We start from the raw sequence: 27,973 nt of genomic DNA, 5'->3' as shown, positions 1-27,973 counted from the left end.
TGGCCTGAATGCACTGAAGTAGAATAACGAAGTCATGAAACAGGGCTGGTATTTCTCAGGATCTCTTCAGGATAACTTCCAGCTTGACAGCTTCAATTCTGATCAAGGCAGCTGATGGGCTTGAAGTGTCTTTAGAGACACTGGTTCAAATACCTCATCATCATCTTCCACCCCTTCCTCAATGGGCTTCATCTTGGCAGAAGCTCGCTGGTTTGGCGAGGACAAGGCTGCAAAAACACACAGAAAAGAAAACTGCTGCATGATCAACCTGCTGAATATTGGTGTGATACGGGAACTGTTCATCCCAATGAGAAAATAAAACCCTGGGCCTGTATAGTTAGGCTCTTGAAAGTTGATTTAACTGTCAGTTTCCACAAAGAAGCCAAATCTGTGGCACTTAACCCAATCTTGAATACCAGCCACAGCCACAGTCTGAGTTAATGTAGAAGGGAGGGAGGGAGGGAGAGAGAGAGAGAGAGAGAAAGAGAGAGAGAGAGAGAGAGAGAAACTATCCAGCCATCCAGGAAGGAAGTGCCAGATGGAGGAACTACAACCCCCATAACAGCAGGGGAAAGAACATCTACAGGGCCCTTGGAGATGCCATTTACCAAAAGAACTTGGAAATTCAGTCAGGAACTCATTCATGCTGCAGAGCATCTACTGTATAACAAACACTATGCTTGATGAGGAAGAGACTGCCTGAAAGTCAGAAGTTATTATAAATACATCTCTCAAGGTACCTACTGAGCAGATCACATGAATACAAGAGCCCCCTGCACAGCACTAGTCCCCTTCCACACCAGAATCCACCTGTGAGTGTGTCTGTCTGCTCCACCCTCACCTGCATCTGGCTGCATCCTTACTCTCCAAACACAAAGTGAGTGGCATTGAGTTAGTCAGAAAATGATCAACTCTGGCCACATATGAGGTAGATGGCAAGAGGACAATGAATCAAACCTATATTAACTCTATGTACTTGGTGACAAGGAAAGCAAGCATAAGAATCCTACATAGGGGGCTGGGAAGGTGGCTCAGTGGTAGAGCGCTTGCCTTGCATGCCTGAGGACCTGGGTTCGATTCCTCAGCACCACAAAAGAAAAAAGAAAAAAAGCTGCAAGTGGCGCTGTGGCTCAAGTGGTAGAGCGCTAGCCTTGAGCTGAGGGACAGCGCCCAGGCCCAGAGTTCAGGCCCCAAGACCAGACCCAAAAAAAGAATCCTACATAGGAAGCAGATGGCTACATGGCTACAAGATGATGGTGGAAATTTGTCAAGATCGGCTCTCATTTGCTGGCAAGAGTCAGCAGCAGACCACTGTCATCTGTGAGGAGGAGCCAGGGCCACCTGTATGTCACAGGCAGCAGTGCTGGAGAAAGGCTCTAACAGTGGTGAGGACAAGACAATCCCAACTCAGTCCCTTCTCTGCCCAGGAATGAGTGAGGAAGAGGAATATGCATCCTACTGAAGACCAGAGGCTCGAGGCGCATTTCCAGGGTTTGGCTCTCTGCTCTGTTGCTTCCTATCTGTGAGACTGTGGGCAGTGACTTCACTTACGCGGCCTCCATTTCCTTACTGGTGAAGACGGAATAGCAAAAATCTACCTACCAAGCCGGGACCCAGTGGCTCAGACCTGTAGTCCTAGCTACTCAGGAGGCTGAGCTCTGAGAATCCCAGTTCAAAGCCAGCCAGGGAAGGAAAGTCCATGAGACTCTTATCTCCAATTAATCTCAGAAAAAGTAGAGGTGTAGCAAATGGTAGAGTGCTAGCTCAGGGACAGCTCCCAGGCCCAGGGTCCAGGCCCTAGGCTCTGAAAACAATACAAAACCTATCTAACCACCTCAGTTGCTTATTATGAGGCTTAAATGACTTAATAGTTACATAGTTTTTAGGGCTGGAATAATAACTTCATAAAAGTTTTTAAGAATCCAACATGAATATGGCTTGGGGAGGGCAAGGTTCTAAATAATGAGAAAGAGCTGTCAAAATTCATCACAATCCATAGTACTAGTTGATTCAGGAAGTGGGACTTGTGCTGATACAGTACAAATGGGGATTTGTGCTCTGATCTGAGCTGTCCCCAGTGCTGTAAAACTGTCCTCAATACTTTACAACTTTGGTGGGGGGGGGGGGGGGGGGGGGGGGGCGGGGAGGATGGGAAGGGACGGGAAGGGGAAACAAAACAGGAGGCTACAATGCATGGTAAGAAATGTGCTCATTATCTTACCCATGTAATTGTAACCCCTGTCTACAGTATTTTCACAATAAAAATAAACTGTCCTCAATAGCCACAGCTTCCTTCGCATTTCTAGACTCCAGTTGTGATTGGACCTCATAAAATATTAACTCAGGCTGAGTATCTGTGATCAGACAAATCCCTCAGGACAAACAGGATGGCATGTCTAGGAGCATTAAGCCAAATCAATTATATATAGCATTTACTCATATCGGTATAATACACAGAACAGGAATATACCCTGCCTATTTTCGATGAGGATAGGGACTAATGGATTTGCAGTTTTTATACCTATCTGATCAGGGTGAAAGGCCCTGATCACTCATTGGAACCCAGATGGCCTCTGACTCCTTCAACTATCTTGTCTATTTCTGCATTATATTTTGTCAGTCATGGGGCTTGATCTCTGGACCTGGGCACTGTCCCTCAGCTCTTCAAGGCGAGTGCTCTACCACTTGAGCCACAGTGCCACTTCTGGCCTTTTCTGTTTATGTGGTGCTGAAGAATCAAACCCGGGGCCTCATGCATGTGAGGCAAGCACTCTGCCACTGAGCCACCTTCCCAGCCCCCATTTCTGCATTTTTTTTAAGAATGAAAATAGGCAAGTTTCAGTTGTATGTTCAACAAACTGGATAGTTAGGAAAAATAATGTTCCACTTGTCTGTGAGGAAGTTTATTCAGTTCCTAAATATTGCCTGGGGAGCGGGGGGAACAGGTGTGCTTACCATATAACATGAAAAGTATAAGAAGTACTCATAGCCCTTCAGGGAACATCCAGGGCTCTCCCAAGGCACAGCTCCCTCCCCTTCTGGCTAAGCCCACCCTACCCCCTCTTTCCAAAACCAAACTTACTGCTTGCTCTCCAAACCCAACCCAGCCTTTGCCTCACTATCGCTTTGTTCTCCATCCCTACCTACCAAATTCCTATCTGTTCCTCAAGGTGGGGATCTTCATGCGCAATCGTTCCTCATCACCTCAATTCTACATCACACTGGGGTCACAGTACTGGCACTTCTCCCCTACTGGAAGCAAGGCTGTGAGCAGGGCCTCTTTTATCCTGCAGTGCTTCAGAACTTACACACACACACACACACACACACAAACACACAACCTTTGTAATTACTTAAATGCATGGTGATCAGGAAAGATCCATCCTTTGACCACCACATGAGGAATGTCAGAAGCTGATATTGAATGTGTGGGAAACAAACACAACAACCACCACCTTTAATCCAGGACAGGTCAATCCCGTGCATAAGGGTGGTGCTCCATTGGCCTTCCTCTAGAGCAGGCAGATCTCAGGGCCATTTGGAAGAAAGACTGTTATCACTCTCTTCTGCATCATCCCTATCAGGCCAGGATTTGAAGCCTAGAAACAGTTTGTGACAGACATTGTCTATCAATGTCCAGTGGGATGGGGGGCGGGGAAGGCAGGGTCAGGAAATGGGCTGCATGCTTTCCCTTACTTCTATGTAATTGGCAGGTTAGATGCTGCTTATTGAATGCCCAAGAGCTCTCTCTCCTCCCAGGGAACATCAATAAGGCTATTTAATAGTAAATTACCTTTGAAAACCTTTTTGGCCTAGCAGTGAAGAGTCAGTGAACAGCTACTGGGCTAGCTGCTAGGATCAATGCTGGGGGAAATAAAAATGGATCCAATCTGGTTTCTAACTCAATCTCACTTCTCAGGAATTCAAAATGCTTCCCAGAGAAATTCATTCTCACCATGTCCATGCCAATATTTCTACTTTATACTCACAGGCTAAAGGACAACCGGAGAGAGATGTTGTCATTCCTCACCAGGGAATGAGCTAGGCAGACAGAAATCCTGGAAGGGATAAGCCCAGTGATCCTAACAGTCCGGCAAGATTTACCTTTTGTACAAAAGACTGAGTCTCAGGCTTGTGGCTAGGGTGGAGTTTACAAGTTTCACAGGTCCGGGTGCTCACCCCCACACTCCTCATTGCTCCTCCTCCACCATGGCAGCACACAGCAGAGGTGAGGACAGGCCTGGCACCACCTCCAGAAGCTGTACGGTACCTGCTGGCTCCCTGGCCCCTTGCTAGACATCAAATCCACAGAGAGGAGCCGCTCCTGTCACACTGAGATCACACTGCCTCTTATGATGGTGTTCACTGTCAGAAACAGGACAGGATCATAGTCCAGCCCAGGAACCTAGAACTGTCAGGTCCAACAAAGAAACTGGCTTTAAGGAGCAATGAATTCATCTGACCCCTCCAACCAACCAGACCTCTTCATTTCCAGAGGGAAACACTCAGAGCTAGTCAGGATAGAGCTGGAAATTATTTCTTTGGGCCCTAATAAATTCAAAACCAATTTGGAGTCTGAACCAAAACAAAATGAAGGACTATCATATTTCAAGGAAACTATCTTACACTTCCCAAGTTGAGCATTAATTTATTCTTTCTACAAGTCTGCCTGGATCTTACTCATTTTATGTACTGAAACATCACTAGAAATTTACCCAGAAGGCCTAGGTACCTAATGTAGATGTAGAAGCATAAGAGGAAGCAATAGAGTTTAACTTTAGTTAACTGAGTCCTTCAAGGACATTGCATGAGGTCATGGCATCTGTGTAATGCTTTACCTTTCATTGACCACAGATTCTAGGGAAATTCCAAGTAATTCCATATCTATAACATTTCCAGCAACATAATCTTTCTTTTTATGACCACCATTTTGACAGTTAGGAGACAAAGCAGTAACTACATCATGTAGTATGTATCATGATCAGGAAGACATCATAATAGTAATTTTTTATTAGGAGTTATAACCACCTTTAACATGCTGAGTTCTGGCTACCAATATGCACACACTATTGAACAATATGAAGTGGTCTCAGACCAAAAGGTACTCGGAACTGACCAGGTGTGAAATTGTTAAGCAGTTATGTCAAGAGTCATTGGTGACTGGGAGCTATTTCATTGTACACCTGTGGTTTATAAAAAGTCCTCAGGGAAAAGGATCTGCACATCCATCTGTATAGATACAGTACACAGAGAAAGTACAGGCAGCAGAACAGCACTTAACCCTAAACATATGTCACATTCTTAGTCTGCTTAGGAAGAGGTGGAACTATAGCACCAGGCTGAACTTCTGAGGGACAAAAAGAAATTCTCAGACTCAAAAACCAGCCTTTGAACAAGAAGACTGAGACTTGGGGAGTAAGATCCCTAAGCCAAACAGCAACACCTCTGCTTGTAACAGTGCTGGGAAAGACAGAACTGTGAGCCCTGCAACGGGACTGGGAGAAGTCTGCCTGGCCTCTCATCAGCCCGGCGCAGACAGTGCTAGCGCTGGCTCCTACAGAGGAGGACACAGGTCCCTCTGTGTGACCTTGAGGATCCTTGCAGTGCCAACTAGATCCAGAGCCCCAAGGAGACCAGGCTCAGGTACCCAGTAGACTCTGAAGTCTGGTGTTAAAGAGCCATACAAGACTTTTTTTATACATGAACCAGAAAGATCAAATGTGACTATCCATCACTATTTTGTTGTAGAGAGGAGGGAAAAGATGCTTCCTGTATGAGAATTCTGGCCCTATTAAGCTTATTCCTGTTTCTCTATGCTTCTAATTACATGGGACCTGAGTGCCTCTCCTAGGAAGTAAAAGTAAACAGATGTGTTGGTTTTTCTTAAATCCAAAGTGAAGGTCATACCTGCTTCAAGGGTGAGTAAGCAACGACTTGAATCGCAAGTAAGTAAATCCGCATAATGTAAAGTTTGTCATGGGACCTCTCTCTTGGCTTAACAAACACCCTGAGAAAACTGCAATACTTCTGTAATCTAACTCATAGGAAGTTCTAAGATTTTCTTTCCATCTCTCTTGTTAACTTTAATGACATTTTCTTCTTTCCTTTCAAAGCGTTATTATTTTTATATATTTAACCATCTGGCCAATTGCTTTAGCAAGTAATTAAAAAACTACAAGGGATTAGAATTTTAATTTGATGAATGGGGTTAGGGAAGAATTTAATGGCTTCTTTGCTAAAAGGAGTTATCATTCCTGCCTTTGCCTAAATTGTGATTTTCTTCTTTTTTCAAGTACTAGAAACCCAGAGCCTTGTATATGGTAGTGCAAGTGTTTCATTACTGAACTACATTACCAGCTCTGTAAGATTTCCTTTTTCAATTGAAGAAACTGAGTTTGAAATGAACCAGTCTTTCCTTTCTTTCTTCTTTCCTTCTTTTAATATTAAGACAGGATCTCAATGTGTACCACTAGCTGGCTGTTTCCGTAATGCTGTAGTTACAGGTGTATGCCCAGCTTTAATTGAAACTTTCAGAACAAGAATGCTAAAGAATTGTTTTGGCCTTTGCACCTAATTTTCCATCAAATGGACTGAGCACCAGCAATGAGGAACTCCAGCAAAGCATACAAAACTAGGGTGGATGTGAGGTTGGTATAAATAATTGCTTCCCAGGAAGAGGTTTTTCTGCAGAACACTACATCATTCTCAGATCGTTTTCTCATGGGGGGCCTTACAGCACCCCATGAGAGCAGGTAAGGAATAGCAGAAGTCCCGCAGCCCCTCTTCTGTCTATATAGAGAAACAGGAGGAGAGAGGAGGTAGGCTCCAAGATGGCAGTCTGACAACACACTCAAATATGGTCAGGGTGTGTCAGCTGTAATGGGTGAGCTTGAATTTCCCCAAATTATTTTATGCTCACACAGATGTGGATCACTGGAGCAGAACAGGAAAACAAAGTAAAGACTCACAATACATTCAATACTTCTTTGTTTCAAGGCTAGTCAAATGCCTGAGGTTGATGAATCTCCCTAAGCTTCAAGTACTAGAAACCCAGAGCCTTGTATCTGGTATGGATACAAGGGGGACATTGCTTTTCCCTAGTCTGTTTGGTGGATCCAAGAACAGCTCCTGGGCTCTTCTGCCATACACTGGCTACCCGATCACACCTCCTTTCTACATTTCTGTACAACTTATGCAACGTTTGCTGTTTTCAAGTCTGCAGATGTCCACTGTGGAATGAAATACAAATTGAACTAAGCAGATTATTTCATAAAAACAAATATAAAAACTACGTATGTGGTAACATTGTGTATCTTTCTAGGTAAATAAACACATAAGAGATCTGAGAGAAAATCCTTATGTCAGACATGCTGCCAGTATTTACAGAGTAGACTACTAACCAGATAGCCAATTTAAGCATCTTTGTACAAATAGGCCACAAGGAATTGTCCAGAGGACCTCCCTTACATTAAACATACATACAGAAACATTTCTATTTCTCTAAATATTTCATAGTATCTTTAACAAACATCATAGATTAAATTATTTCATGAACTATAAGCATGGTTTGGACTACTAAACTGTATCCATGATGAATTCCAACTGACTACATTGCCTATGTTGTTTCATGTTTGGGAGAAACAAAAACAAACCCAAACAGGTTACTTAACCTCAATTAACTAACCTCCTGCAACTTTCAAGGAAATGTAATTTGCTTTGCTGTTGCCACGGCAACGCCTTGCTGGGCAACACTTATTAGTGATTAGAACTGTCAAGTAAATCCATCTGTGTGAGTGTGTGTATGTGGGTGAGAGACAGAGAGACAGACAGTGGGACAGACAGACATCACATATATGGGCTAAAACCTTGTAAGGAAAGAAGCAATCTTAAGTGTGTGTGATGACGTTAATCCTTCATACACATCTTGGCCATCTTGGCCCCTCTCTTCCTATCTCACAATCACACGTGAAACACATGAAGGCCGGGAGCAAACCAAGGGGAGTGAAGAGTTCATGGAGTCTGAGCTATTAAATAAAGGACTGAATTTTCCTCCAGCGATTTCATTGCCTTTTCTTTTTCCTTCCCCCCCCCCTTTTTTTCCTTTAAGTGACAGTTGGAATGGAACACTGAGTGTGTGTGGCAGAGAGTACAGAGATCTGCTGAGGAGCTGGCACTGTGACATGTGTAAAAATAGAGCCAAGTATAAGAAGTGGGAGTGGCCGTCACTCCATTGAAGCAGTTCACTTGAAGTTTCCCTTCACCTTTCCGTGAACTGCGTTTCTGTTTATCTGCACTTCTGCTGTGTAATGTGGTGCAGTAGCCTGTGCCTTATTTTCTGTACTGTCTGTCCTTGTCCGTCACTGGAGTCCTAGCCCAAGCAGCAGCTGAGCAGAGGCACAAGCATACTGCGCAGCATCAACTGCATGGGATGCACTCAGGATTCCAGAGCCCAGGAATTCTACAGCCAATCAGTGTATTCACAGGCCAACCATATGGGCACCAACTGGGACCTGCTACCAGGTGAACTTCTAAGCCCCACTCCATACCTGCTGTGTCACATGACCTTTAACAAGATTCCAGGTGATTCTCATGTATATTTAATTAGCAATATTCTATAGGACAAAACAATGAAAGCAAAATGTAGAAACAACCCAGCCTCCACACACACACACACACACACACACACACACACACACACACACACACACACACACACACACACACACACACACACCGGAGAAACTCCTACATTAAAACAGACTTTGGGAACATATCCACTGCATGCCTCTCCATGTGCTGCTGGAAAAATAGCAGATGCTCTGACTAGCTCCCAGAGTTGTCAAGATCAAACACAGAATGGGTGTGGAAATGACCTGTAACTCATAAAGCACCAGTCATATGTTATCTGAACCTTTTTTTTTCTTTTTAAAACACAAGAGCAATTTCGAACTGAGTCATAAAAGAACTATCACTTCCTTGTTCCTAAAAGCCATGTAGCTGTTTTTCAGGAGTCAGGGGCAGTAGGCCCCATCCTACAATCACCTGACAGCTTAGTGGAACCAGAACTTACCCAGGAGGACCAAAACCAGAGCCCCACAGATCTAGATTAGAAGCCAAGAGGCTAGCAACAGATGCTACACTTTTCCTGCTCCAGCCTACAGCATGTGGATTATCCTACCACAGTGACAAGCCACCAGCTCTCTACTTCCCCTTATCCTGGCTGTTTCCATTGTTTCAGTAGAAGGTTAAATGGGAGACAGACTTGAGCTTGTCTCCTGTCTCCTTGTCAGTTGACTTGCAATACATCAACCTCCAAGTCTCTGTTACTGTCTCTGCCTGTCTATCTGTGTCTATGTCTCTGTCTCCGTCACTGTCTCTCTCAAAAACTCAGCATCACAGTTTGACTTCTATGCCCACTGATATAAATCAAGTCTTTCAAACACGAGTTTTACAATCAAATAAGATCCTAGGTCTGTATCACAGCATCCACTGCTGTGCAACTGAAACAAGGGAATAAGTAGCTCACATTCCCAATTTCCTCATTTCTAAAGTACAATCATGGTCACTGAGGTGGACTGGGTGACTGTCCACTCACCCACTCTCTCCCTCTCACAAGCAGGAGAATTAAACAATGTTCAAATGACTGCACTGGCCCTGGAGAACATGGGAGTGGCATAGACAGTTATTTATTGTTGTTTTGGAGGTATCAGAGCTCAAACTCAGCACATCATGCTTACTAGACAGGCACTCAACCACTTGAACCATTCCTCCAGCCTCTTGTGCATTTGTTATTTTTGAGATAGGTTCTCAACTTATGACTGCAACAACCTGGGCTCTAATCCCTTACTTACACTCCCACACAGTGCAAGGGATGACAGACACACCAGGGCTGACTTTGAACCACCATCGCCTGATAGCCACCCTCCCAAGTAGCTAGGATTCCAGGCTCGAACCACCACACCCAGTCGTATGAACCTTGAAATGGATGTCTTCCCTATGTCACAACAACAGCAGCCGCCCTGACAACTGCTCCTTTAGTTAGGTTGAGGAGTGGGGAATAAAATACAACCATTTCCAATTTCCCATGGGTTCTTCCTATAAAATCCCCACTAGGTCCATAACACATTCTTACATCTAGATATGGCTTTGAAAGTTTACATCTAAAAGGGATAAAAATATGCCATTATGACATACTGACTATTCTAAGTTAAAGGCACTTCCAAAAACAGCAGGTGCAAGAAGATTACTCTGACCTGTTTCTTGCAGACAGAAGATGAAATTCCCAGGTAAAAGACTATTCTGGAATAAAAACAGCATTCTTATCAAGAACAGGAAGTTGAGACAGAAAATTCTGTGCAGACCTTCTTTAAATAATTTGTATCTTTAAGTCTTCCTACATAATTTGTTTTTTTCCATTTTCTATCCAACTCTATACATGTGCTTGATCCTAACTCTTCTTTGAGTCATTTTCGTATGAAAGTTCCCATGCTATGTAAAACATATTAAATGTATATGCTTTTCTCCTGTTTATCTGTCTTATGTCAATTTAATTGTCAGTCCTAGCTGAAAGAAGACCCTAAAAGGGAAAAGGTGATATTTTGATTCCCCTGCAAAACAATTATATGATCTTGTAAATTCTAACCTTTCCTGATAACACCACTTAGAATCATCAATCCATTTATCTGAAGTAATCAAAACTGCAAGATTATTTACATAAAATGGATTGTCAAATGAGTGCTTGGAATTTTTAAAAAGTTGCTTCAGGGCTAGGAAGTTGACTCAGTGGTAGAGTACTTGCCTCGCATGCTTGAGGCCCTGGGTTTGATTTCTCAATACCACATAAGCAGAAAAAAGCCAGAAGTGGAGCTGTGGCTCAAGTGGTAGGGCATTAGCCTTGAGCTCAAGTGCTGAGGGACAGTGCTCAGGCCCAGAGGTCAGCCCCCCACAACCAACAACAAAAAAAAAAAAAAAGAAGAAGAAGGAATTTAAAAGTTGCTTCGAACTAAGTGCTGATAGCTCATGCCTAACTTCTCCTAACTTCTCAGGAGGCTGAGATCTAAGGATTGCAGTTCAAAGCCAGCCTTAGTAGAAAAGTCTGTGAGACTCTACCTTCAATTAACAAACAAAATACCAGATTGGAAGCATGGCTCAAGTGATACATCACCAGTTGTGAGAGAGGAAAGGCCAAGTTCAAGTGCCAGCACTAACATGGAAAATAAAGTTGCTTTGATTTAGAATACAATTGGACAGGTAAAACTTCTTAGTGTATACAATGGAAAATTTTACCTTAGTTCAGCATTACATGAATTTGTTCTCACTTCTCATACTCTTAATTTTAAGAACTAAATTTTGAAAATAATCTTGTTTCTCTCATTTTACTAATTTTGAACATCTGTGCAATTACTGTTACCTAAAATGACTCCAATCAGTCATAGGAGTCTTGGAATATGTGTGTGAATGAGATAGCTCCTAGGGGTGTTGGATGAGCTTCCTCATCAGGAATATACCATTACCCAGTCACTTTGTGACTCTTCAAACTCACATTAAGACAATCAACCAGAAGTAAAACACCCATCAACTGTTTGCTTACCACTTTTCCTTCCCTTTCCCTTTCCTTTTCCCTTTCCCTTTCCCTTCCCTTCCTCCCTCCCTCCCTCCCTCCCTTCCTTCATGTGTGTGTGTGTGTGTGTGTGTGTGTGTGTGTGTGTATGTGTGAGTGAGCGCTGATTCTGGGGCTTAGGCTCAGAGCCTGGGTACTCAGATGGCCTACGTGTCATCCCTGAACTTTTGTGTTCAATGCTAGCATTCTACTATTTAAGTCTTAGCTCTACTTCTAGCCTTTTGGTTAGAAGATATATTGGTTTGGAGATAAGAGTCTCACAGACTTTTCCACCAGCCTGGCTCGGAAACATGATCCTGAAATCTCAACCACCTGATTAGTTAGGATTACAGGCACCTGGATTGCCTATCATTTTTACATATTGCTAGGTCTACACTTTGATTTCAATTAGAATCACAATAACACTACCCAAAACACACCAAATTATACAGTCTCTTTTATGTCATTTCAGTGAACCAGTACGTAAGCAAAGTGTATGACAAAACAAGTGAACAATTTCTGGGATATAAAGAGTTCTAAATCCAAGGGGAAAAAGTTAGAAAAAACGTGATTTTTTTTTATTACCAAATAGGTTTTAAGTTGGCAAATAGGTATGTGCAAAGTTAGTTTTCTGATCCCTTTGCCTCTTGTCTCTGGCACTGACACCCCAAAGCACACTGGGAGTGTGGAAAAGGGGCACACTGGGGTGACTTACGGAGAGAGGACAGGCTGGAGGAACCCCGCAGAAACTGCTGTAGGCCTTCTTCGCCGTCGCTGGAGCTGGCCATACTGTTCCTCATCTCCAGCATGGAGATCTGTGCGCACAGGCTGAGCTGGTGCTCCAACTTCTTAGCCTTCTACAAAGCAAAGCTGGTTGTTTTTTTAATTGTAAAGGTGACGTACAGAGAGGTTACAGATAAATATGTAGGTCATGAGCACATTTCTTTTTGAACAGTCTCACCCCCTCCCTCATTTTCTCCCAGTTTCAAAACAAAGTTTTAAGATTTATGGGACTTAAATCATATATTCCCTGTAAGTATGATTTCAAGGGAATCATGTATCATGTATTTCTTTGAAACAAGTTAGTGGGAGAGAGGGGGGCGCGGAGAGGGGAGAGGTTCATACCTATAATCCTACTTTGGGAGGTTGGTATATCTGAAGATCATGGTTCAAAGCCAGCCAGTTCAAAGACAGTAAAGTCTGTGAAACTCTTATTTTCAATTAACCACCAAAAAGCCAAAAGTGAAGCTCTGGCTTCAGTGACAGAGTGGCAGCCTTGAGCAAAAAAACAGTTCCTAGGCCCTGAATTCAGCTCAGAGAGAAAGAAGGAGAGGGAGAGGGAGAGAGGGAGAGGGGGAGGGAGAGGGAGAGGGAGGAGAGGGGGAGGGAGAGGGAGAGGGAGAAAGAAATGGGGGAGGGGAGGGAGAAGGGAAGGGGGAGAGGGAGTACTTGCTAAACATAAAGTTCTCCATAAATGTAACCCATGATTTTTGTTATTAGCTATTACTACAAACACCTTATTAAAATGTCAATATACTCAGTAATGTTTATTAGTCTGAAATAATGATTATTTTGTTCATGGGGGTCTTCTAATCTGTTCCATTGATCTTCCATGCAAAATTCTTTTTTTTTAATTTTTAAACTATTAAATGACTTTTTTCAGTGCTACATGCAGGATAGGCAAGCGCTGTACCACTGATTATATATATATATATATATGTATATGTATATATGTATATATCTGCAGCCCTAACTTGATGAACAGCCTAGACAAGATGACTTAGGAAGCACACATTCATACTCTGTGTTCCTCGAGAATGGTTACCTAACACAGAAACAATGTTTTTGCAAGTTCTCATCTGTAATCACTTTAACTTACTTCTCATCAAACGTGGGACACCGAGATCAAAATGCAAGCTACTGAGGATCTAGGCAGCTCTTGAAGTCCACCAAGTTCTACTAGCTATGGGTTCTTGGAAGGGGTCTGGTCAGGAAGACCTGAAGCCTTGGAAGACAAAGCTAACCTGGCAGCTTTCTGCTGGTGGGTGTTTGTCAACCTTTCTTCTGTCTGTACTTCCCAGTGCCCTGCTTCCTTTGCCTACTTCACCCCTACAACCTCCCAATTCCTTTGTCATCCTCTTCTGAAAATACAATGATTCTTAAAAGGGACAGCTCTTCATCCCCCAAAATGCTGGTCCCTCTCTGCTACTTACAAATAATGGGAAACGCGAGAATTACAAAATATATCTTTTCTCAACAAATGATTTGCTGAGGGTTCTCTCCATTTTAACCATCCCCTCTGCATTTAACATATGGCAATTTAGTGAAAATTCCAAGAAACATGTTAGGGAAAGAAAAGTATACCTCACTATAGATATCAATTTTAATTCAGAAAAGTACTTACCTTTTCATTCAAGGTGGGATCATTCAACGAGTAGAGTTTATTTGTAATGTCTTTTCCTATAAGATACCTAAATATTTCATATAGGAAAGGCTCTGATTCCAGAAAGTAAGTTAATCTTTCTCTTGACCAGCATAAGTATCTGCAGTTATCATCTGCAACAATGGTGACCTGTCAGAGAAACAAACATGTGAAGAAGAAAATACATCTACGTGGGTGAAACAGTACTATAGTAATTTGTGGAGAAGGGAAAAGCAGAATAATTTAGTCAATGTTACCAGGACAATGCCAAATTGGTTAAGTGCCAACGTACACAAGCTTCTGTACCTACATATAAAACAATGTTTAAACTGGACTGAAATATGTATTTACAAGGGAGTATTCCACTGGTGTAAATGACTAACTTACAGTTTAACAAAATGAATACCAGGAAGCTGAAACATGTTTAGTCAAAAGTAGGGGAGAGGGCAACGGGAGAGATGGCAAATACATGAGTGGACAAATAGAGTCCTAGCATTCAATGTACACATGTGGAAATGGAACCAGGTAATGAGGGGACAGGTGGGTTGTGGGAGATGGGAAGAATGATAGAAGGGGTGACATTGATCAAGATGCGTTTTATTCATAAACTGACACAATGGACTGGATCCCCTTTGTACAACTACTCAAAGATAATAAAAAAAATGTAAAACTATCTTTAAAAACAATCCATCCATCAGCAGACTAAACACAAGTAAATTTAGATTTTTTTTGTCTGAAGTCTGGGAACAGAAGGACAGCCACCGTGTTGATTATTACTCTCGTGGTATGCTGGATGGATACTGCAGTTGGACATGTGATGTACGATTACCTATTTCTTTATTCCGAATTAATTGGAGAACAGAGATGCAAGGAAAGATCTGTGAGGCAAATTATCTGTGGAAGACCTGACAAAGTTACTCCACAAATATACACTGAGACAAAGAAAACTTTCAGGACTTAGGCTTGTTGTGTTGAGGGGCCTGTGAACATTCAAAACTAGCTCCAGAGACACTCTTTCTCCTCCCATTATCTCAGAACTGGGAGCTATGTCCTCTCTTTGAGTAGTGTCACACAGGAAAGCAAGAGGGTGCTGTTACAACACTCCAGAGCCCACACATTCCTCCAGTAAATATGTTCTCTAGAGCAAGGGCCAGGCCCTCTTAGCAAAGTCCAGAGACCCTTCTTCCCACACTGGCCCTCTTGCCAGCACTCAGTGCTCCTGTTCCTCCTTCCTTACAATACTCATTTCACCATATTCAAACTCATCTGCTGACACATCGCTACATTCTGATGGCAGGGACTGAGTGTCTTCAGGCCTGGTGCCTAGATTCTAGGCCACAGTGCTGCTCATTGTGTTTATGATATGAAAGAGTTAACAAAAGAACACAGAAGCTGTTGAAGACAAACACTGTCTTATATCCTCAACTCTAAACCAACACCTGTCCTCATAGGAGATTAATAAAAGCTTAGGAAATGGACACGAGGTCTTATCAAGCCTCAGAACAAATATGTCCAAAGGAGCTTTCTCTCCTCTGTTAGTCACAAACATTAAACACATGTCAGATGACAAAGGAGGATTTAAGTCTACCAAGAGAATAGAAATGACAACTCCAACTTTCTCTTGTTTCATCAATAGGGTTTGTCTACTTTAAAAAGTAATTCAGTATTCCTTCAAAACAGAAGTTCAGGCTTATTTATTATATTAAAAGTAGGGATCGCTCAAACTGAACATGTTTGCATGTACCAGCATCTTTCAGACTCCATAAGACACTGAATTTCACTAATTCTTTCAACATACTTGATGCCAGATACTATTCAAGACACTAGGTTATCATGGTGAGCAAGAAAATCAAGATCCATTGTCTGGGTGTAGTGGCATATATCTGTAATCCCAGCACTCAGGCGGCTGAGGCAAAAGAATCACAAGTTTGAGGCCAGCCTGGGTTACATAGTCTCAAAATAAAGGAAGGGAAAAGAAGAAAATATCCCCACAAAGCTTTCATCTAGCAAAAGAGGTTGATAACAAGTATAGAAATATGAGCAAACAAATACAGAAGAGATTGGTAGAGCATCTCTATTAGGATGACAGCTGCCATAATGTCATTTATTTTATATGCATCTATTGTTCTTGCAAACTTTTTAAATGTTTGTACTTCTATCGTAGAGGTGGATCCTTTAAAGACAAATGGCAAATGAGAAGCACCAAAGATCTTCTTCACAAGCATATGTTAATTACCGGTGGCCTGAGAGCTCTTGATTGTAAACAGATTTTCTGAACAGGCCAAATCCAACGATTCATCCAATATACATCAAGACAAGTGCACGGGAAGTAACCTGGCCAGGGGACCATCTGGATGGCTGCACAGCCCACTGACAGCCCCTTCTCGAAGAACAGCCAACACACTGGCTCCAATGACAAAGACACAGGCTCAATGATGCCAATGTAGTTTGTATCCACTGGCCAACTATGAAATGCCAAACCAGGCTCTGTGCAGAATAAAGCTGACGTGAATCAGCAAAGTACAAATCAGTGTCCATCTGGCTGTGGTAGCTCCATTTTGGTGATGCTTCACATTAGTTATGAAGAACAATTCTCATCCATCAAAATTGAGTTTCCCCACCCCCAAGAAGAAAGACCACCGCAGCTACTGGTAGAGGATATTTTCATCTGTTAACTTGGTTATAAATATAATTTGAAATCACAACTTCTGTGATGATGCCAAGGCTCCAAGTGGATCAGTCCCTACTTGAATATAAACCAGTTCTACATCCTGCCATAAGAAAATTAATCGTGGGCTCCATCCTGGGGGACTGAGGTGCCTAGGGGAACTGCCAGATGAGGATCAAAACAGCAGCTGACAACAGGACGATACTAAGGAAAGAATTTATTGCTTCTCTTTTATTTCATGCATGGTAGAATATTTCTCACTAGAAGTAAATGGGGATGTCCTAGAAGTGGTCTGTTCACCTGGTGCTTATTGAGTTTTCGTGAACATTAAAATGTAACACCATGAAAACTGGTAGATTAAATTGTTTTCCAGCTTCACTGAAACTTTTACATAATAGTAAGTTCTATGTCCTTTATGTCCCAGTTAAATCTTAATGTTCATTTATTTCACTAGAGCATGGACATAAGCCTACAAGACATTGTTCTTCCCTTAAAGCCAGTGAAACTAATTTTCATGCTTTGAAACACCAGGGCATGCTACTGTTTATGGGAAAGCAGCCATAGGATGTGGAATACAAGAGAAAAGCATGAAATCAGTATGGCTCATTTGATCTAAAACAATCATACACAGAAGAAACCAGACAGAAATCCTATCTTCTAATGGTAGTCATGATTCTCTAAACACTTATAAGCAGCAGCTTTGGTAAGTACCAAACAATTGCAAGCACCTATGGAGAATGAACTTCAAGTTCAGGATCTGTATTCTCTGCTCTGTCGCCATGTCTGCTATCATTATAATTACTACCTGAACAACACTCAAGAGATAGGAGCCAAGTCTACTTTCCTCCTTCGGCATCCTGACCAGAGAATGAATTCGAAGAAATAAAAGTCAAAGGGTGTGGCTCCTTTTCAGAATGATCCCTAACCAGCTAGAGTTAGAGAAGGATGATATTAGCAGGTAAAAATGCATATCATGACATTATGTCAATGATAATTTTAAGTGTCTTCTACGATGGGCCTAGGGAGTAGGCATTGACTTGGAAGAACAAGATGCTTTTCACTTGAGAAGAGACCCAGTACATAGTATTCTTTCTCAGATGCACAACTGTCTTTTATTCCTAAGTAACTGCCGGCAGATAGTCATTGTAAACAATGAAAGCACTTCCTCCCTTGAGGTTTTACACTGACGACACTGACACTGACTGGAGAGGCACAGGCTCAGTGATGCCAATGCAGTTTGCATTCACACCAGACTCTGTGCAGAGCAAAGCTGAATGGAATGAACAAAGAACAAACAAATGTCCTGTGTCCAGTTACGTACAGTACCTCAAATTTGGTTCTAGTCTTAGAGACTTCACATTAGTTAGCAGGAACAATTCTCAATGACCAAAACTGAGTCCCCAGTCCCTAAGAAGAAAGACAGCTGAAGCTACTGGTAGAAGATTTTTTTTGATAATTATATATAAAATAAAATTTGAAGTCCCATGAAGAAGGTGGAACCTGTTTGTATGCCTGGTCTCTCAGTCATGACTTGGTTCTGATAACAAGGCTTTAGTTTCCACCCAACCTAAATCCCTGTCTCTTCTGTTTATGAGACTGAGCTATAGGAAGCCATGTGCTACTATACACAAATGAACAGACAGAACAGGTAACTCTTGGGCTTGGGAAGAAGCATATATAAGGAGGTCAGAAGATAGGAGGAGAGAAGAAAGAAGTAGCAGTCCCTCACTCTGTAGATGGCAGTGATTAAAGACATTGTTATAATTAGAATGCAATTCTCAGGGCATAGTTGACCTCTGGAAGAGCAAGGTGACAGTGAAAACCAGAAAAGCTAGCCTTAGCTTTCTCATTCTGTATATTAAACCCAGCCATCATGAGAAGAATATTGCACATAGTCAGTGACCTTTTGTGAGACCTTCTAGTAAATGCATCTAATATTAACAAACTGCATGATTCAGGCCAGGCAGCAGACAGGCCAGGCCAGAGGCAAAGACTGAAATCATTGTAAATAAGATAAACTATATGCCTCTGAATTTCCCCTCTTATCTTGACTCTGGCATTTCAAGTGCATAGCATCTCATAATGTATAAAATAAGCTGGGTACTGGTGGCTCAGATCTGTAATCCTAGCTATTCAGGAGGCTGAGACCTGAGGGTCGTGGTTCAAAGCCAGCCTGGGGAAAAAAAAAAGCCCAGGAGACTCTATTTCCTATTAACCACCAAAAAGCCAAATCCGAGGAGCAGTAGTTCAAGTGGTAGAATGCTAGAGTTGAGTGAAAAAGTTCAGAGACAGCATCCAAGCTCTCAAACCTAGGACTGGCATAAAAATAAAAACAAAAAAAGGGGGGAGGAAGTCTATAAAATAAGATTTTGCCATGAAGAAACACTGCCAAGTCTTCTTTCTTCAGGTAGTAGATTCAACTTCCATTCCATTTCCACCTTCTCGCCCTGTTTATCCAGAGGCCAAGGAAGAAAATTCTTGCCTGTATCATCGGTTACTTTCCCATCAATAACAAATTCAGTAGGGGGAGAGGAGAAGAGTTATACTTCAGAAAGAATCAACACAAAGTGCCTTGAAATGGAGAAAGTTTTTTTTTTCTTTTCTTTATATTTATTTTTTTTAAGCACAGAAAAAATTACACCAAATTCTCCACATTGAAATAGCGTCCACTGGGAATAATTTCGTCTTTTTGTTCTTAAACATTTCCAGTTAGTATAAAATGAAAATGACTGGATTTTTCCCACAATGATTAGCAAAATAAATTCTCTATGGTAAAGCCAGTTTTCTGTTTTTCCCTAACAAATGATGCTTTAGAGACACTGATCATCTACAAGTGACATTGTCCTTTTGTTTCATAATGAAAACATGAGACGTTTTCTATGAAAAAAATTACAGAAATCCAAATAAGCAGAAAGAAAATAACAAAGCAAGCAAATTCATAACCTAGAAACAACAATGTTAACAAGGTCTAAAGTCTAGACCTTCCTTTGTACACATACACATATAATTTTTAAATTTTAAAATAGGATTATGCTATGTATAAAATATACTAACCTTGGGGAGGGGGAAGGCTGGGAAGGGATGTGAAGGGTAAACAAAAGGAGGAGGCTGCAATGCTTGGTAAGAAATGTACGCATTATCCTGCCCATGTAATTGTAACCCCTCTGTACAGTATGTTCACAAATAAAATAAAAAAAAAATAAATAAACAACATACCCTATAAAAAAAGAAATGTACTCATTATCTTGCCCAAGTAATTGTAACTCCTCTGTACAGTATTTTCACAATAAAAAATAAATAAAAAATTAAAAATTAAAAAAAATAAAATAAAATGAAAAAAATAAAATAAAATATACTAACCTCTTTTTCTAAGAAATCATGGTCACTTTTCTGTTAATATTCATCAGATTTCAAATAAGATATCAAGTAGTTATTCTCTTCTTAAAATTCATGCCAAAACATACCTGGAATTTTTCACCTTTGTGCATCGCGGTTGATCTAAACTCAGGAGAATCAATAAAGGCACAGGGGTAAATGTTATGCAGAAAATGCCCTCGATAGGAGACCTTCATTCTGATAACAGAAAGCAATGTTTAATAAGCATATATTTCATAAATAACATTCTAATCTTTAAAACCACCATAATCTTATGGGATTTTATTTTGTAGTAGATTAAAAATTCCACAGATGGCAAAGTATCGGTGGCTCATGCTCATAATTATAGAAATATAGAAGGCTAGATAGGTACAATTGTGGATCCAGGACATCCTGGGGAGAAAAGTTTACAAGACTCCATCTCTGTGGAAGGAAGCTGGATGTGATAGCACACATCTGTCATCTTTGCTATGATGGGAAGAGAAATAGAAAGGTTTGGTCCAAGCATATACTGGGCAGGAAGCGAGACAACTACCTCAAAATAAGCAGTGCAAAATAGGTGTGGTTCTGTGGTAAAGTGCTTGCTTAATCAAGCATTAGGCCCTGAGTTCAAACACCAGTATTGTCAAAACAAAAATTACACAGATAATAAACAGGACATAATTAACAGCACTTCCTAAGGCACAAGTATTTGTAGCCAAACATAACCTGAGTAAAAAGAAATAGCATCTATTATTGAACCAGCACAGAGCTCTCAAACAACTCTAATTGCTCTTACAGCTAGAGTGACATTTCAATTTGTTACACCAGGAGACTTAAAGCTACACTATTAATAAAACTACGTCTTAAGCTTGGCAACTATTTAGGACCAACCTAGGCCATACAGTGAGACCCTCATATAACATAGTAAGTATATTCACATTACACGCTGGCTTTCTCTGGAGAATACTCATATTCCTAGAAATGATACTTTTGTGATATTCCAAAAATAAGCAAATCACCTCTGTGGCATGCATAGCTTCTTCATACTTAATACCCAACTCAATCCTACATTATTTTGGATTCATTAACTTCAAATAAAAAGTCAAAAATGATTTGCACAAAGGGGTAATACCCAAGCGCCTCTTCTTCATATGTATATACAATCATATACATACTGAAACAAACTCCAAAGATATGGAAACAAAGGACTTTTTTCTTAATTTGTTTTTTTTTTCTTTTTCTGATGACTGTATCCTTTATATACAATGTATTCACATGCACATCTGGGGGACGGGCACAGACTCAGAGGAAAAAGGGTGAAAAAATACAGCAGTGGAGCACACTGGACATTAATGAAAGTGAACTATGTAACTTGTGAGTGGAGCTGGAAGGGCGAGAATGGGAGAGAATGTGGGAATAGATGACACTATGTGAAAAGAAATACACTATTACCTGACCTCAGTAAAGGTACCCCTGCTGTATATCTCCTCCAAAGCAATAAAGTAAGTTAGAAAAAAAAGACACTAGGGTTTGAAAAAAAAGTCAAAATGGTTAAAAACATTAACAACTGAATTACACTCATTTCCTTTTCAGAGGACGTTTGGAGAATGAAAGCAAACTAGGAGCTTGGCTTCCATACCTTCCCTTCAGCAGGATACTCAGACGGTCATCAACTGAGGTCTTATCCTCTGCAGCATATGTCTGGCCCTTTCGCAAGGTCTGGATCATACAAAACTGTCCAGTTAATCTTCGGAACAAATCTGGAGGCACCCTGAGTGGTTCAAACAATCGCCGGTAGATGCCACTGAGTTCTCTTTCAATCTTGACCTGAAATGCAGCAACATGGGAGGCTGTTAGTACACACACACACTCTCTTCTGTGGCCTAAATTTGGTCTTGAGAATATACAAATCTGTACTACACACTACCAGCCTTCTGAATTTGGGTCAATGGCATCTTACATAGAGAATAAGCAGTGGAATGTTTCTACTTTTGCTAAAAGGGTGCATAAGCTCATCTTGGAAAGCACAAGGAAAAACCAGCACTATAGACCATACTTCTTTCTATTGACCACGAGGCCACTGTTGAGGTTTTAGGTCTTGTTACAACCTGCACCTTCTCCCCTAAGAACCTTCTACAAATAACAAATTATAGTACTTCTAAATATCATAGCAAGGGAAGGAACCATACAACATAAGAATCAATGTGAAAGTAAATTTACAAAAATGATATATTTCTGTGTAATTATCATTTAATTCACCAATATAGGAAATCCAACACTCACAGCTTTAGTCATTCCTTCACATGTAAGTATTCTCAAAAAAAGTTAAGGAAAGAAAATGGCCTAGGCGTTAATTCAGGTCTTTCCTAAGTTAAAATAAACTGTGAGCCAAGCACTGGTGTCTCATGCCTGTAATCCTAGCTGCTCAGAAGACTGAGATCTAAGAATCTCAGTCCAAAAATAGTCTGGAAAGAAAAGTCTGTGAGACCCTTATCTCTAACTAACCATCAAAAAGCTGGAAGTAGAGTTGTGACTCAAGTGGTAGTGTCCCTGAGCTCAAGTTTCAGTACCAGCACACACACACACACACACACACACACACACACACACACACAAATACATACATACATACATACGCACACTCCAGACCCATACTATATAAGGCTGGTTACTAGAAGCACAGAAAAGCAAACTAGCTTAATCACCTTTATTGCCAGATTTTCCCAGGACCATCTGGACCCAGTACTGTCTCTGGAAGTTACACTAATTGGGAGGCTGGAACACTGTGTTGCACTGTGATGATCTCTGTCCCTGTGAAAACTCTGATAGACATGCTACCAAACCTACAGACCCACATGCCACAAGATCCACTCCTACTGATACCATTCTAACAGCTGCAATAACCCTATTTGTCCCGATGTTTCCTTTGGATGATGATCCAGCATGGGTTAATAGTCTCAGACAAAGCAAAAGCCTTGATAACTAAGTGCTTTTCATATTTATGTGTCAATCAAAACAGCAAATTAGGGAACTTTGTATTTTGGGGTTCTAGAAGGTTCCAATAGTCAAGAACTGTTGTCGTCATTATTGCAATAATCGAAGTAGTACTTCCCCAATTCCAGAGCTCCAGTTACTGAAGAGTAAAATTCTAACATTTAAAATTATTTATTCATGAATATGCCTTACTTTCAGCATGTACATTTTCCAAAGTAGTGCAGTAAGGAAAACAAGATCTGAAAAGTCTAGTAACATACATTCACATTCAGTTGCATCCTTCAAGCCTCAGCTCCAGACCCAATTTCATCATGAAGCCCTCTTAATTCTCTTTGGAAGCATGTGTTCATCAAAAGATTTTTCTCAGCTTCTACAAGGTGCCAATCATTCACAGGAATGGAGGCCAAAATAATAATTGTGCTAGATTATTTATTATCGTTCCCAATTACTTGCTACCACTCCCACCCCTACACTGACCCTTACCTATACTGTTCTCCACATTTGCAGGCCTGTCATGACCTTGTTTGGCCAAGGAAGTAGGAGCAGAAGTGATTTGTCCCTTCTGAGCAGATGTTTTAAGAGACACTGGAGGTTCCTTGCTCTTCCCTTTATGACAGATTGCTGATTCTTCTCCTGCTAACACTCTTACCATTTGAGCCACAGCCCCACTTCCAACTTTTTATGTGATTAATTGGAGATGAATGTCACAGACTTTCCTGCCTGGGCTGGTTTCTATCCTCTGATCTCAGTCTGCTGACGAGCTAGGATTATAGGTGTGAGCCATTAGCACCCCATTCTTCTTCTTTTTTTGGTACATTTTTTGTTGTAAAAATGCTGTATATAGGGGTTACAGTTACATGAGCAAGGTAATGAGTACCTTTCCTATTGAGCAGTGTTACCTTTGTTTTCCTCCTACCATCCCTTCCCTCCCACCTCCACAACTACTCCCCCTACCCCTTTTCCCTCTCCCCACCCCGAAGTTGTAAAGTTAGTTTTCAACATAGTGTTTTGTACATCTCATTGTTACAATGCGTCAGCGTATATCCTTATTTAAGCATTTCGTTTTTTCCTTTCCCCTCCCTGAATTAGAGGAGTGTATATACAAATACAGTGAAATAGGGGTTATACCGTGGGGGAGGAACATACAAAGAAACAAAAAAATCACATGGTACATTATAAATATGTTAGAAACAATAGCAAGAAAGAAAAAAAAGATATTTGTGTCCCTTTCTTGGGTTCATTTCACTTAACATCATTTTATAGGGCCATATGTACATAGCTTTTGGCCTTTTCTGTTTGTCCTACACATGTACTAGTTATTGCAAATAAGGGAAACCATGGGACCTATGTTTCTTTGGGCCTGGCTTACTTCATTTAGTATAACTTTTTCCAAGTCTTTCCGTTTCCTAACAAATGGGGCAATGTCATTCTTTCTGATGGAGGCATAGAATTCCAGTGTATATACATGTACAACATTTTCTTGATCTATTCATCTACTAAGGGGCATCTGGGTTCGTTTTATATCTTAGCTATAGTAAATAATGCTGTGAAAAACATGGTTGTGCTGGTAGATTTGGTATGACCTTGTTTGTGATCATTTGGATAAATGCCCAAAAGTGGGATTGCTAGGTCATAGGGAACTCTATGTGGAGAAATCTGCATACAGCTTTCCAATGTAGTTGACAAGTTTACACTCCCACCAACAATGCAGTAGGGTTCCATTCTGGCCACATCCCCTCCAGCATCTGTTGTTATTAGAGTTCTTGATTATAGCCATTCTAACTAGGATTGCCCCCCATCTTCCTCCCCCCTTCCTCCTCCTCCCCCTCCTTCTCCTCTCCCTCCTTCCCTCCTTCTCCTTTTCTTCTTCTCCTCCTCCTCCTCCTTCTTCTTTTGGAGACAAGTCTCTCATATAGCCCCAGCTTCACTTCCCCTTTACTATGTAGTCCAGGCTGGCCTCAAATTGGAGATCCTCCTGCCTTCGTTTCTTAAGTGCTGGGATTATAAATATGTACCACCATATCCAGACCTATTATACTTTTGTCCTTGGTATGAACAACAAAATATATAACAAGATAGATCAGATCTGAAAATAAAAAGTTAGTGGTGTTTTTGGTAACTACCATCATAAATGGTGATTTCCTGAGGTATCTATTTTGGGCTAAAGGAAAATACATAAGAAAAAGTACATTCAGAAGGGGCTGGGAAGGTGGCTCAGTGGTAGAATGATTGCCTCACATGCATGAGGCCCTGGGTTCCATTCTTCAGCACCACATAAGTAGAAAAAAGCTGGAAGTGGCACTGTGGCTCAAGTGGTAGGGCAATAGTCGAGCTGAAGAGCTGCGGGATAGGTCCCAGGCCTCACAACCCGCCCCCCGCCCCAAAATACATTAAGAAAACAGCATGAACTACTGAAAATCAACAGAAGCTGCCTATGAGTTAGTAATTTTATAACTAGGCAGAGATAGTCCTAAGTGACACTTGAAGACTGACAAAGAAATAATCAAATAATATAACTTCAAAAAAGAATATTATTCCTAATTTTTATGTTCTTATGATTTCAACTGTTCAAATATCATCTGAAGAACAAATTTCAGACCTGCATACATAGAAGGTCTAATCTCCAGAGAAGTTACATTTATGTACTAAAGATGCCAGATGATCATTCTAAGTTGGAACAAAGTAGTTTAAAAAGCTTTTATATTTAAAATCATTTCCTTATTAAATAATTTTAGAAATTACCGGTCTTTTCTTGTACAAAAGATAAGAAAGATGCAAAATGTTGATCCCCAGGAACACGGAGTTCCAGATCACTATATCCAAGGCACATCGGTAGAGTGTGGCCCAGACGATGTAAAGGGTACATCCTGGTCAAAAACAAAGTTAACACGTTACATAGTTCAAACACCTTTAACTTTACCTTCTGTTTATAAATCTAGCATTTTAGGAATATCTAAGCTGAATAGCACTTAGGTTTCCATTTTGTGGCTCATGCCTATAATCCCAGCTACTTAGGAGACTCAGATCTGATTATCACAGTTCAGAGCTAATCCTGGCAGGAAAACCTGTGAGACCCTTATATCCAAATAACAAGCAAAAACAAAACAAAAAGAATGGAATTAGAGGTATGGCTCAAGTGGCAGAGTGCCAGCCATAAACAAAAAAGCCAAGCAAATTCAATCCCCCATACTGACACAGCTGAAATAAGTCATTAATAAAAGTAAACTTAGCCTCCTGAATTTTCCATTCATGTACTGGATTTTTTTTTATACAAATTCTCTTATGTGAGGTATCCTGTTTCTCTTGGTTACTTTTATGTTATGAAAGTAACTAGATACTTTTAAAGTGAAATTATCACTGATGCAAATATATTGGCACGCATGTACACATATGGTAATCATTTGCTTTTTTTTTTTTCACTTATCTGGATGATTTGGGAGCCTCTGAGTAAGCTCAGATTTTACTTTCTAGGCCTTACTTTCTTCATTCATAGGCTAAAGTACTGGACTAGAGAATCTCTGTGGTCCATTCCACATCCCAAACTCCCATCTTAAAATTCACAATTGGAATTTGCTTTGTGATAAGATATTCTACATTCCCACATTGTTAGAGGTCATGCAGCTACAGGAGCCCCACAAGCTGCTTTTCATCTGCCCTTGAAGCCTCTTCTTGTCATTCATATATCTTTAGGCACAAAGAGCTGCTCTTCACTTACCCTCGTGCACTGAATTGCCTTCCCCTCTGCGCCCTTTGCCAGGACCACAGGCTCACCCATGGAGAATCCTGCTCTAAAAGCCAGATGCACTGTCACTGCTCCAGTGGGACCTTGCTCCTACCTTCTTGCTCAGCTTACTGCTTCTCCATCACCCTGGGCGCGGCGTGCACTCCTGCTCCACAACATCCACACCCCATGCTAGCACTGCCCATCTGTTTTGACAAAATGAAGACTACCTTTCTTAATCTTTGACACATTATAGGTGTCAAAAATGCATTTGGATAAATGGATAATCAGGAGAATAATCGAATACAGGGAATAATCTGTCAAGTACCGCAAGCTAAAATAACTGTAATTGTTTTATTATTTTGATATGAATCAAATTAGCTTGCCTGGCCAAGGTTACTAAGGACAAATATATACAAACTTGTGTATGTATGTATATATTTGTTCCCAGTGCTGCTTTTCAGGCCACATCGTGTCTTCTCAAATAATAATGGTTGAGACTGTATAGGGCTTACTGTGCCAGGCAGATTCTAAAACCTATATCCCTATTTATACCCATTTATTTATCTATCTACTCAGTTATGTGTAAAGGAGTAAGCTGGTTTTGTTTGACCTATGATAAAACTGTGGTGGCAGAAAAGTGAGAACATTTACCCAAGTTACATTGTTAGTAAATAACAGAACCAGGACTAGAGTCACTAATCTGATTCTAGAATTCACACTCTTCTACACAAGTGGATTTTCTGATATCTAGAAAATCTACACAATGTATGAAAGCCTACCTAATTTTATCCTAAATAGAAAAGGGAGAGATATGGTTTAGGAAGGCCGCCATTCCAAGTAACTTGACAAACTGCTAATGTTATAGTAAAATTGAACATTTCTTGTTACCTATAAACATGATAGGAAGCCCTCCCAATGTAAAGCCCATTTGTTGCGAATTTTCAAAAAAGTTGTCTAAAGCCCCAGATGTCTTACCTATGGTTAACATTCCTCTGAGAAGTATCATATGAAGGTGAAGAGTAGTTGGAATAACCAAACCAACTGCAAAACAAATATTCGCTACATGAAAAACGAGATGATGTATTTCTCTCCAGTTTTCACATGTTGTCTCATTGGAAGGCACAGGGGTGACGCTTTCTAACTCAGACGTAAAACCTATTACAGTTGGTTCTGCCAGCAGGCTAGACTCTGTATAATTCATGTCGAAAG

General features: G+C 40.9%; 1 protein-coding gene across 1 annotated transcript; it reads right to left on the bottom strand.

The window, feature by feature from the left end:
* Window positions 1-4: 4 nt before the first annotated feature.
* On the bottom strand, window positions 5-27,973 carry Bves (blood vessel epicardial substance). The gene is made up of 7 exons (XM_013022405.1): window positions 27,740-27,973; window positions 25,783-25,907; window positions 21,686-21,873; window positions 20,154-20,262; window positions 14,004-14,171; window positions 12,315-12,456; window positions 5-227 (listed from the first exon to the last, which is right to left on the bottom strand). Exons 1-7 carry the CDS (start codon window positions 27,963-27,965, stop codon window positions 103-105), a joined length of 1,083 nt encoding a protein of 360 aa, XP_012877859.1. The 5' UTR covers window positions 27,966-27,973; the 3' UTR covers window positions 5-102.

The sequence above is a fragment of the Dipodomys ordii genome, unplaced genomic scaffold (assembly GCF_000151885.1).
Source record: "Dipodomys ordii isolate 6190 unplaced genomic scaffold, Dord_2.0 Scaffold62, whole genome shotgun sequence".
In the NCBI taxonomy this organism is placed as follows: Eukaryota; Metazoa; Chordata; class Mammalia; order Rodentia; family Heteromyidae; genus Dipodomys; species Dipodomys ordii.
This window is presented reverse-complemented; position numbering and strand designations above follow the sequence as displayed.